Below are 12,931 nucleotides of genomic sequence, written 5' to 3'. Positions count from 1 at the left end.
TAAAAGACTTTACATTTTCTGTTCTATTGCTACTTCTACTATTTCCTATAAGAAATCATTTTAATGCATACCTCTAATAGAAATGTTAAAAGAATTGCTCTTTTCTCCTTTATCATTTTCACACCAATATTCTCCACTGTGGATTTCTAAAGCCGGATCCAGGGTGCAGGAAGGTTCTGCTGAGCTGCAGGGGTCTGAAGAGTTTGTTGTTCTTTTGTCATTGAATTTCCTCTTTACTCTCCAGACATTAACTCCGTCTAAATGCTCACATTGTACAGTTACTGTCTCATATTCAAAGAACTGAAGCCTCTCTGGAAAAATATGAGGAAAACCTGAAAAGAACAGAAGAGAAGAAGAAAAGGAATGAGTGGAAATAAATCCATCCATCCATTTTCTGCCGCTTATCCAGGATCGGGTCGCGGGGGCAGCAGCTTCAGAAGGGAGGCCCAAACTTCCCTCTCCCCAGCCACTTCTTCCAGCTCCTCCAGGAATCCCAACAAGGCGTTCCCAGGCCAGCCGAGAGACATCGTAACTCCAGTGTGTCCTGGGTCTCCTCCTGGTGGGACCTGAACTCCTCACCAGGGAGGCGTCCAGGAGGCATCCTGACCAGATGCCCGAGCCTCAACTGGCTCCTCTCGACGTGGAGGAGCAGCGGCTCTACTCTGAGTCCCTCCCGGATGACCGAGCTTCTCTCTCTAAGGGAGAGCCCAGCCACCCTGCGGAGGAAACCCATTTCGGCCGCTTGTACCCGTGATCTCGTTCTTTCGGTCATGACCATAGATGAGGGTGGGAACGTAGATCGGCCGGTAAATCGAGAGCTTCGCTTTTTGACTAGCTCTCTTTTCACCATGACGGACCGGTACAGCGCCCGCTTCACGCTAGACACTGCCCCAATCAGCCTGTTGATCTCCCGCTCCCTTCTTCCCACATTCGTGAACAAGATCCCCAGATACTTAAACTCCTCCACTTGAGGCAGGACGACCCCCCTGACCCGAAGAAGGCACTCTACCCTTTTCCGGCTCAAGACCATGGCCTCGGATTTGGAGGCATTGAGCCTCATCCCGGCTGCTTCACACTCGGCTGAGAACCGCTCCAGTGAGAGCTGCAGATCACGTTCCGATGAAGCCAACAGGACCACATCATCTGCAAAAAGCAGAGATGCAATCCTAAGGCCACCAAAACGGATCCCCTCAACACCTCGGCTGCGCATAGAAATTCTGTCCATAAAAGTAATGAACAGAATCGGTGACAAAGGGCAGCCTTGGCGGAGTCCAACTCTCATCGGAAACGAGCCCGACTTACTGCCGGCAATGCGGACAAGACTCTGACACCGGCCATACAGGGACCTGACAGCTCGTATCAAAGGGCCAGGTACCCCATACTCCTGGAGTACCCCTACAGGGCCCCCGAGGGACACGGTCGAACGCCTTCTCCAAGTCCACAAAACACATGTAGACTGGTTGGGCGAACTCCCATGCACCCTCCAGGACCCTGCTGAGGGTGTAGAGCTGGTCCAGTATTCCACGACCAGGACGAAAACCACACTGCTCTTCCCGAATCCGAGGTTCGACTATCCGACAGACCCTCCTCTCCAGGACCCCTGAATAGACCTTACCAGGGAGGCTTAAGAGTGTGACCCCTCTGTAATTGGAGCACACCCTCCGGTCCCCCTTTTTAAACAGGGGACCACCACCCCAGTCTGCCAATCCAGGGGAACTGCCCCCGATGTCCATGCAATATTGCAGAGTCGCATAAGCCAGCACAACCCCTCAACATCCAGAGCCTTAAGGAACTCCGGGCGGATCTCATCCACCCCCGGGGCCCTGCCACCGAGGAGCTTTTTGACCACCTCGGCGACCTCGTCCCCAGAGATTGGAGAGCCCAACCCAGAGTCCCCATGCTCAGCTTCCTCAACAGAAGGCATGTTGGTGGGATTGAGGAGGTCTTCGAAGTATTCGGCCCACAACGTCCCGAGTTGAGGTCAGCAGCGCACCATCCCCACTATAAACAGTGTTGGTGCTGCACTGCTTGTCCCTCCTGAGACGCCGGATGGTGGACCAGAATCGCCTCGAAGCCATACGGAAGTCTGTCTCCATAACTTCTTGGAAATAAATCACAATTTAAAATCAATAAAGAGCTGGAGGTCTTCATATGACTTTCTGCAGATCACAGAACAACTAAAAGGATCGAATTAAGTTCATCTTTAGGCATTAAAATTGAGCGTTGTCTTTGTTACATAAATATCAGAACAATGATCAGTTTAATACTCACCAGCTCTGTGAGCAGCACAGCTCTGTTCAGTTTGTGAAATCAGCAGGAGAAACAAGTTGATCCCTGAAAACAGACAAACATCCAGGATCAGAACGAACCGGCAGCTCGTTTATATGAACTGGTACTTACAGAAAGATGAAACCTCCATGACCGACGCCTGATGCTGACTGAACTGTCTGACACCGACGTCTGGGTCATATGGGTCAGAACTTCCTCTTCCTGTCTGCATCGTTTCTGGGGCTGAATGAAGCTGCAGGTTAAAGTCGATGATCTAGAAATAAATGCACAGACACAAACTGACATCCACCTAAAAAGACTGACTGATGGAGGTTTGATGCACTTGAGACTGATGTGAGTTATTTTAGATGATCTGTTTGTTCATTCAGAGTCTCTGACTGAAAGCTGCACCATTTACAGCTTGAACATGCAGACAGTATTTGACTCTTTAGTTGTTCCACAATCAATTTTCAAACATAAAAAATATATTATTATAGTGAATTTCACTGCAAAATCACTTAATTAAAAGATTAGCAACAACAAAATCTGATTTAGTTTTGCAAAAATAATAATAAAAAAAAACAACTAATGAATAAATAATAAATAAAACCATTTTTCTTTTCCACACAGGCTGTGTGGTGCAAAGTGAACAATGCCTGTCTGAACATGGAGAATGAGATCACTGTGAACTTGAGAGAGAAAATATAAGATCATTGAAAACTGAGCTGTGGAAAGTTTGCTCAGCATAAAATCTGTGAATATCTGACACGACTGAATCACTGGACAGGAAAACAACACGTTTCACTGAGACTGACAGGAGTAAAACACTCTGACAACAGGAGATTCAGATGCTACAACCCAAAAGAGATGAATGAATATGCTGTCGATCTGCTTGTTGGTAAGAAAACACAAAGCACGAAGTAGCACAAAATAAAACTTTCAGGAAAAAGAAACAATTTTCAAATATACATTTTATTCACAATTAAACTTATAAAAATCAATTTTTACAGGAGGAAATGTGTATGTTAGAATATGGTAACATATATTTTGTGTGTATTGTGTCTTATTGACCTCCAAATAACTCTGTTAAACTGGTGTTGATGATTTACTCACACATGTAGAATGTGTTATACTTTATATTCTGCCTCCTGCTGGCAGAAAGTGGTACCTGCAGCATTTTTTGTATTTTTATTATTATATGCGCACAGAAGGGCTGTGTTTGCTAAAATGACTCAAAGGGATTCCTTTAAACACGGCCAAATGTAAAGAGGCAGGAGTTAAGAAAGATCATCAACATGTGGAACTGATGGGAGAGAAAATAAAAGAGAAAATATGTAAAGAGCTTAACAAGCTGAAGGAGAGGAAACAGGAAGTAGAGAAAAATGTAGAGGAAATTAAAAAACAACTTGAAGAAATGAAGACATGATGTGATTTCACTACTGAGACAGAAACAGATTAAATTCAGTTGTTTTTACATGATGTGAGGAAATAAAATTGTCAGGTTTCAGTTCATTAGACTCAGTGGAGACAATATTCTGATTCAGGGCAAAAACATTTCATGGAAGGTGAGGAAGCCTCAGGAGACAGAATAAGACATGTTTGCTTTTTGTTTTAGTGCTTAAAGCAAAAGGATTTGTGTTGTAATTTAACTTTACTTTAAATCTGGTCATTTCCCTTAATGTCTCAGAATAAACATCACTTCCTGTAACAAGGAGACTTTCTGTTGATTGTTTACAGCAAATGTTTTGTATTTTATTTTTAAGTGTTTTTATCTGTGTTTTATGAATATTGTACAGAACGTTGATGCAGTTATTTGTTTTTAAAGTGCTTTATAAATAAAATTAACATTGAATGACCTTAAAGCTGTGATCCAACCACTTCCATGAAGGTGACTTAATAAAAATAAAACTACAAGGAATTACTTTAATCACTACGAATACTGACAATTTATTTAGATAATTTGGTATGCATGGTATACAGTTTGAAGTATATGTGAGGAAAATAATTTAAATGGATAAAAATGGAATTAAATGGTATAGAAATCGAAACATGTGTCTTTGTCAGAAAATACATTAGGGGAGTTAAATTCTTTAACAGCAGAGGTCAGAAAAAGCAAAGTCTCTGTTTTCTGAAATATTTAAACTAAAAGTCTTTCAGTTTTCAAGCAATTAAATCTGTAAAAAGAGGTTTAAGAAACAAGTTATCCACATCCAGGAGCATTTAACATTTAAATATTAACTAATCATGTTGAGAGAAGGAAATGAATCAAGAATAAAAAATTAACAAATGCTTTACTGACCTAAATAAGTTTTCTCTTTTAGTGCAAGAAAAGCATTAGTAAATCATATATATAAAAAAACATTAATAGTCAAACATTTCCCACATTGAATTGTTAGCAGAATGTAATAATATTTCAGTTTTTTACTTTTTTTTCCCCTGTGGTGAAATGTTTTTGACCATAAGTTGTATCTGTGAATACAATTTAAGTTACTCACAGAAAATTAAACTGTGTTTAGTGCCAGTTTAATTAACTGGTTTTAATTAAACTCACAGTTTAATGAACCAGTATTAATTAAACTGTGAGTTTAAATAATTTCAGTTTCACAGAACCGTCTCGTCTCTTCATGGCTCAGATCTCCGTTTCCTCCTCTGACTGCCTGCTGCTGTCTGCCGTCCTCTCTGCCTCTATGAGACACAAATGAAGCTCAAATTATGTTTATATCTTTAGAAAACAAAACTCATCAGGCTGCAGCAGCAGCAGATTTATTTCTGTACTATTTCTAAACACGACTTTAACAGTTACCTAAATAAACACTGAGCACCAACGAACTGCAGCCTGTGGTTTTATTGTTTAACCTGAGAAGGTAAAAATATTCTCCTCTGAGCTTCACAGACACAAAGCTAATTATAAAACTGAACAAAATGTTAAAGCAAATGAGATCAATCAGTTTATGGTGTTCAAAAGATATTGACTCAATATTTTATCTGTAGACTGAACAAATGGCAAGAAATGATAAAAAGATAAAAACACAAACTAGCTGTTTCTCATCAAGATGTTTGTTGATGCAATAATTTCCTGAAAACCAAACAAAATGTTTTTCTGCATCAACTTTTGACACATTCCTGAAAGCTTCATATTTCTTCAGACATTATTTATCTCTGAGACAAAATTTATAATTTCTATAATTGTTGCAAATGTTAAAATAGTTAATTTACAGTAATACCTGTTTTAGTTCCTTTAGAATCTCCTGTTTTCTTTCCAGACACAAAGTATTTTACAAAAAGTTATGTTTATGAAATAAAATGTCTTTATTTGGAAAAACTTTCCAATATTCAAGTATTTGTGCAAATTAAGTTGGTCTAAAATGATTTTTTTATCAAACTGAAAGCATCAAATTGTTTCATCATGAAACATAACAGCAGCAAATGCAAAACAAATAATAAATTTATTTATCAAACAATCGATCTAAACCATCTGAGCCTGTAGCGTCTCTCAGTCAAATATTTATCATAAAGCAGGACAAAATATCCTAAAATAAAACAAATCATTTTTCCTCTAACATGTCTTGGTCTTTAAGATCTTTGCAAAAATATATCTTGAAAACCAGAAACTGTTTTTAAGGTGAGAACAGCATGTGGAGTAAAAGCAACAAAACATCAAACTGACTGTAAATGTGCTGGTTGTGTGACGATCTGGAGAAAATAGATGATTGAGATGGAACCAGAAAATCAGAAAAAGCAGATTGTCTGACTGTCAGGTTGTGATGGGAAAATTTGACTTGTGAAAAGTCCTAAACTGTACAGTTTCCTCTAAATGTAATTATTAGGTAGGAGAAGTATTACTTTATTCAGACTTTTCTAGGCTGGTTTGTCTGTTTTTCCTTTACAACATATAACTGACGTAAACTGTGTCTGATACTATTATTGGTTTGATAAACTAAAACATTTTTGGTGTACAAAGAAAATACAGAGAAGGAAACAAACAGTCTTAAAATTGGGCTGTGATCAGAATAATGTTGCATATTCATCAGAACGTACAGTTTATAGGAGGTCAGTAACAACATCATGGTGGTAAAAAGAAGCAGCTCGGTCCTGACTTACTGTGACTTTATAAATTATAGTCCATTAAATAACATCAGTACATACATAAATTAGTAATTATAAAGCATCTTACTGGTTCGTCGTTTTCTCTTGTAGTGAATCAGAGCGATCACTGCAGACAACAAGGCCACCAGTAGAAACTTTGCTGTGGACTGAAGAATGAAGGTTTTACACCATTTGGACCGAAGCAAAGGACTTTTTACAGACGGGCCTGAAAGAAACATTTCAGATGTTAGAAGAAAAATAGATACAAAGAACAAAAGAAAAGCAGACAAACAGAAAGAATCACTCACCTGTTATGGGGGGACTTTCTTCACTCACTGCTGAAAAGTACATTTCAGGTATTAAGCCTTTTAAACATGTCACATCAAGATGACATAATAATGATAAAACAAGTCGACCAACCTGTGAGTGTCTGATGAACAGCCAGGAAGCTCTCAGGAGATTCTCCGGCTCCAGAGATGCTGCACCTGTAGTTCCCTTCATCGGCCTTGGAGACGTTTCTGATGGTCATGTTGCTGCTGTAGCAGGTCATGAGATGGAGGCCATCTTTATAGAAATCTCTGATGTAACTCAGCTCAGTTTCTTTGTGGATACAGGGAAGCGTCACGTCTGATCCTTCTGCTACGGGTCGGACCGGAACCTCCAGGATCACCAGACCAGCTGAGAAACACATGAATGTTCACATAGAGCACAAGATTAATTAAACATGTTACTGATTTAAATTAATACAGTTTATATTTAGTGTGATTGTTGTAGATGAAGATTAATGGTAAATATTTCTTTTTTTAAATCACATTGACAGAATTTTGTCTTTTCCTATTTTTTCTACTTCATATAAATTCATTTCAATGCAAACCTGTAATAGAAATATTAATAGAATTGCTCGTTTCTCCTTCATCATTTTCACACCAATACTCTCCACTGTACACTTCGAAGGACGGATCCAGGGTGCAGGAAGGTTCTGCTGAGCTGCAGGGGTCTGAAGAGTTTGTTGTTCTTTTGTCGTTAAATTTCCTCTTTACTCTCCAGACATTAACTCCATCTAAATGCTCACATTGTACAGTTACTGTCTCATATTCAAAGAACTGAAGCCTCTCTGGGAAAACATGAGGAAAACCTGAATCAGAACAGAAGAGAAGAAAAAGAATGGAAATAAATCGAAATTTAAAATCAATAAATAAGCTGTAGGTCTTTCTGCAGATAATATAATAATTAAAAAGATCAAATTAAGTTCATTTTAGGCATTAAAATCGAGCGATGTCTTCATTACATAAATATCAGAACAATGATCAGTTTAATACTCACCAGCTCTGTGAGCAGCACAGCTCTGTTCAGTTTGTGAAATCAGCAGGAGAAACAAGTTGATCCCTGAAAACAGACAAACATCCAGGATCAGAACGAACCGGCAGCTCGTTTATATGAACTGGTACTTACAGAAAGATGAAACCTCCATGACCGACGCCTGATGCTGACTGAACTGTCTGACACCGACGTCTGGGTCATATGGGTCAGAACTTCCTCTTCCTGTCTGCATCGTTTCTGGGGCTGAATGAAGCTGCAGGTTAAAGTCGATGATCTAGAAATAAATGCAGAGACACAAACTGACATCCACCTAAAAAGACTGACTGATGGAGGTTTGATGCCCCTGAGACTGATGTGAGTTATTTTAGATGATCTGTTTGTTCATTCAGAGTCTCTGACTAAAAGCTGCACCGTTTACAGCTCGAACAGGCAGACAGTATTTGACTCTTTAGTTGTTCCACAATCAATTTTCAAACATAAAAAATATATTATTATAGTGAATTTCACTGCAAAATCACTTAATTAAAAGATTAGCAACAACAAAATCTGATTTAGTTTTGCAAAATAAAGAAATACTACTGAATGAATAATAAATAAGACACTGTGTGGTGCAAAGTGAACTATGCCTGTCTGAGAAAAAACATAAGATCACTGAAAACTGAGCTGGGGAAAGTTTCCCAGCATAAAATCTGTGGATATCTGACACGACTGAATCACTGGACAGGAGAGCAACACAGAGCTGCTGCTTCTTCTTCCTCCTAAAGAGATGAAAAGCCCTGAACCGCCACCATGTGCACATTGCTAGCATGCTTTCTAACTGCATCACTTGCACTGTGTCTTGCTGCAAGACAAAACAATGTGCAAGGGAGAACTACGACATAAAAGACAATCACATCATTAATGAGCAATAAAAATAAGTTAAACACTTGGTGTCTATCCAAAGCCTGAAGAGTTTATAGCAGATTCTCTAGTAGCTGATGCTTCTTTTTACTCTCCAGGATGTAAAATCTCTAACACTGATTGTGACTCTTTGCTCTCATTCTAGAGGTTGAGGGGATGTAGCATAAAAAATAGCACCAATGTGGTTAGAAAGCAGTTCAAAAGTTTAATATGAGAAACCTCAGAAAAATTATGACAGGATGTGGAACAATAACCAATTGAGACCTCTCAAAGTTTTCTGAGTGAAGTGAGTCAAATGTAACTACTGACAAAGTCCAAAGAGTTTCAACAGCAGAGCAACAAGGGCCTTAGTGAGAACTCATCAGTTCAGTGGATGATTGTCCATCAGAGTCTCACCAACTGCTGTCATTGGTCTGGTTTCCACAGCTTGTTCAATAGGGTTTCAGGAGGAACCAAGAGCTCGCAGCAGCCAATCGTCTGTCAGTTCCCGCTCAAACCTGCAGGAGGAGAGGCTGACCCATTTCTTCTGAGGTCAGGGGTCATAAAAATCTGTGAAGTATTAACAGGATGTTGTTTTCTGTTACTACAAAACTGAAATCAGCTATTTAAATATAGTACGTTTCTGCATTAATATTTCAGTTGAATAGGTTCAGTGTTGCAACAGAAATGTTTGAGGGGGTTTGATTAGAAACTGATTAAAATGTAAAGTAAAACTGTTCTTATAAGAACAAAACCACGCCTATAATTTATTGGCCCTTCATTCTGATCTTTGGCCTTTGCAGTTGACGGAGAAGAAAGGAGCCACTACGAGGCCGACCAGGTGCTTCTATTCGCCCTAATGTAATTTATTTACAATTTAAGACTTGTTTTATTTTTGAATTCATATAAAATGCATTAAAGGTTAAATTTGCAGCACATGAAAAGTCAAATAAATGTATCTTTTGTAGATCTGGTGATCAGTAGTGGTTACACAATAACTCAGTCTGTCTGTCAGTCTGAGATAATAGCAGCAGGAGAAAAAAACTGGCATTTAGCTTGGGAAAAGTTTTTACTCTACATAATATCTAAATGGGTTAAACTGTTTTATCTTCATAATAATTAAACTTTTCTGTCTCTTTCCTCTTTATCTGTCACCTTTTTGTCTTCAGGATGATTCACAAACCACAGAGGTTATCTTTAAAACCTTTATTCCAAAAGGTTGTGATTAATGAACTCATATTTGGCTTCATTCTCCTGGTTGACAGCTGCAAAGGTAACTTTCAAACATGGTGACAGATCTGGCTGCTGAGAGACAAAGCATTCAGTTACTGTTAACAATTAATAAAGAGAAGAAATTAATTTATATTATTTATTAATTAAGACCGTTGATAATTAAAATCTCTGATAGAGACAGTGACAAAGGGTTGTGTAACCGGATCCTTTTCTGCGTTGTGCTGGTTTTTGAGTGAATGGACCGTGACACAGTTTCTTTCAAGCGAATGTTTCTCGGTTTATCAAAAGGGGAGGGGCTAAGGGGCGCAAACAATTTAAAGACAATACCACAGAAGAAGAAATAAAAGGGAGGGGCTTCCGATCTTAAAGTAACATGGTTAAAACAATGACAGAGGTGTTTCAGTAAGATAAGGAACAAGACAAATAACCAAAAGAAGACATTTTGTGTAATTATAATAAAAGAGAATTACAACCAGGTTACATTTGCATTAATTTCCAGGTCGGTCCCTGCAGACGGAGCGTCCTCGGCTCGTTGCAGCGATGCTCGGTGATGATGTGGTTTTACCGTGTCACCTGGGAGTTTCTGTGAACCCCGATGAGTTGGTGCTGGAATGGGGGAGACAGGATCTTATCCCCAGATTTGTGTTCATGTGGTTTGAAGGGAGTGAAAATGTAAATGAGAAAAACATGGAGTTCAAGGGAAGAACGTCTCTGTTCACAGACAGACTGAGAGACGGAGACGTTTCACTGAGACTGACGGGAGTAAAACACTCTGACAACGGGAGATTCAGATGCTACAACCCAAAAGAGATGAAAGAATATTATGTCGACCTGATTGTTGGTAAGAAAACATAAATCAGTAAATTCAAAAAACTATTTTCTTTTCTATTTTCTTTCTTTTCTTGGAAATGTGGCAAACCATGTGCTAAGCTTTTCTGATCATTTCTAGCATCTGTTTTTAAAGTAAGAGTGGCACTACTCTTACTTTAAAATATTAAAATCTGATTTAATATTTTAAATGGTGCAATCAGCAAAATATATAATGTTATGTTCAAAGTTTGGCGTAATAAAAACTAAAACAAAAGTAATACAAAAAATCACATTCAGGAAAAAGAAACACTTTTCAAATATATATTTAGTTCAGAATTAAACTTAGAAAAAACTATTACAGGAGGTAATGTGTATATGTTAGAATATATTTGGTGTGTATTGTGTCTTATTCATTTCCAAATAACAAACTCTGTTAAACTGGTGTTAATGATTTACTTACACGTGTAAAATGTGTTCTAGTCTATATTCTGCCTCCTGCTGGCTGAAAGTGGTACCTACAGCATTTTTAGGTTTGTTTATTATTATATGCTCTCACAAGGGCTGTGTTTTCTAAAATTACTCAAAGAGATTCCTTTAAACACGGCCATATGTAAAGAGACAGGAGTTAAGAAAGTATGAGGCATAATTAGTCTGTTTTTCCCACATTTAGATTTAAAACTAGAGCCTAGATTAAATTGGTTTTCATGCATGTTCCTATAAACTATCATCCTGCATATCATAAAGAAATAATCTGAGATCTCTGCTCTCTGACCATCAGGCTCCGCCTCCTCACCTGGTGTCAGTTTATCTGGACTGGACGTCAGCAGCAGTGGAGTGATGCTGGACTGCAGCGCTGCAGGCTGGTATCCAGAACCTGAGATGTTCTGGCTGGACGGAGACGGAAACATCATGTCTGCTGGACCTGCAGAGAAAAGCACAGATCCTGATGGTGTTTACACTGTTAGCAGCAGAGTGACTGTAGAGAAGAGAAACAACAACAACTTTACCTGCAGAGTCCAGCAGAGAGACGTCAACCAGAGCAGAGAGACACACATTCATGTTCCAGGTAGGAAACTAAAACATTCTCAACACTTTAGTTATTTCAGTAACGGTTCTGTTTGGTCGTGTTTCAGATGATTTCTTCATCAATGAGTCCAGCTGCTCCGTTTCTATCAGCTTCAATGTCATTTTAGTCATCATGTTTGTTCTTGGAGTCACTTTTCTTATTATTTGGATGAAGAAACAAAACAAAAACAGTGAGTATCTTATATCAGGAAGCTGTTAAAATCTTGAACAAAAAATTCATCATAATCTTCATCTTGTTTCTACAGAACAGAAGAAGTTAACAGAGAAAATCAGTGAAGAGCAAAAGAATCTCATTACAGCAATAAGACTGGAGGAGGAGCTAGAAAAGAGCAACAAGGATCAGAAAATCATTGATGAGCAGAGGAACTGAAGGAGCAGAAAAAACAACTTGATGATCAAACAGCAGAGGCAGATATAATTATTTTAGAGGATGAGAAGAAGTTTAAGGCTGTTGATGATGAAGTAACAAACCAGACGGGGAACATGATAGAAAAAAAGCACAAGGATACTTAAAACTGAAGGAAGTTATAGCAGAGAGCAAAGAGAAACTGATAAAGAGAAAGCAAGGTCATCAACATGTCAGAATTATGACAGATAAACTAATAAAGAGAACAAATTATGAAATTAACAATCTGAAGGACAGAAAACAGGAGATAGAAAATCATGTAAGGAAAATACAAAAACAACTTGATGAAAAGGAGTCAAAGGAATAATTCATGTTCAGAAAAAGAAAAGCAAAACTTTGTAATATTCTGTCATAATTCATAGTGACCAAAATTTGATACATAATCTGCATTGATTCTCTATCTTTGTTCACTGATGCTTTTATAGATTACAGAGTAACAATAGTCTGAATGTTCAGCATGGCCTCGTTATCATAATTAATGTGTAAAAGTAATGGCAGAAAGCACCGATCACTTAAAATGTATAGTAAAACATTATTATTTATTTGGTCCTTTCATTATATTTAAATGATCAGGATGCACCACAACCACCCATAAATGGATCCATAACATTTTTATTTCATTTAATTCAAACACAAATTATACCTTAACATGCATTATTAATACACACAGTGGAAACTGTCTCCTTCCTCATTTTAATTTATATAGAACAAATCATAAACAGGATTACGAGAAGTAAAAGGTTAAGTTTGGGGAAGTTAAAACTGCCTTAAATTTACTCAACAGCGTCTGAAAGTTTGAAGTTTAGTTTTTACCAGTTTCTGTACTTAATATTGTAAAGTAGA

The 12,931-nt window shown here is 38.2% G+C and overlaps 1 protein-coding gene and 1 pseudogene across 1 annotated transcript; one reads left to right on the top strand and one right to left on the bottom strand.

The window, feature by feature from the left end:
• Positions 1-6,375: 6,375 nt before the first annotated feature.
• On the bottom strand, positions 6,376-7,906 carry LOC145548548 (Fc receptor-like protein 5). The gene is made up of 5 exons (XM_081599103.1): positions 7,807-7,906; positions 7,678-7,740; positions 7,229-7,489; positions 6,775-7,032; positions 6,376-6,580 (listed from the first exon to the last, which is right to left on the bottom strand). Exons 1-5 carry the CDS (start codon positions 7,904-7,906, stop codon positions 6,420-6,422), a joined length of 843 nt encoding a protein of 280 aa, XP_081455229.1. The 3' UTR covers positions 6,376-6,419.
• Positions 7,907-7,921: 15 nt separating this feature from the next.
• LOC103480936 (butyrophilin-like protein 1) lies at positions 7,922-12,395 on the top strand (annotated as a pseudogene).
• Positions 12,396-12,931: the final 536 nt, after the last annotated feature.

This window comes from Poecilia reticulata, chromosome 18 (genome assembly GCF_904066995.2).
Source record: "Poecilia reticulata chromosome 18, P_reticulata-male-v2, whole genome shotgun sequence".
Classification (NCBI taxonomy): Eukaryota; Metazoa; Chordata; class Actinopteri; order Cyprinodontiformes; family Poeciliidae; genus Poecilia; species Poecilia reticulata.
Note: the sequence above shows the minus strand (reverse complement) of the source record. Positions and strands in the feature narration are given on the sequence as shown.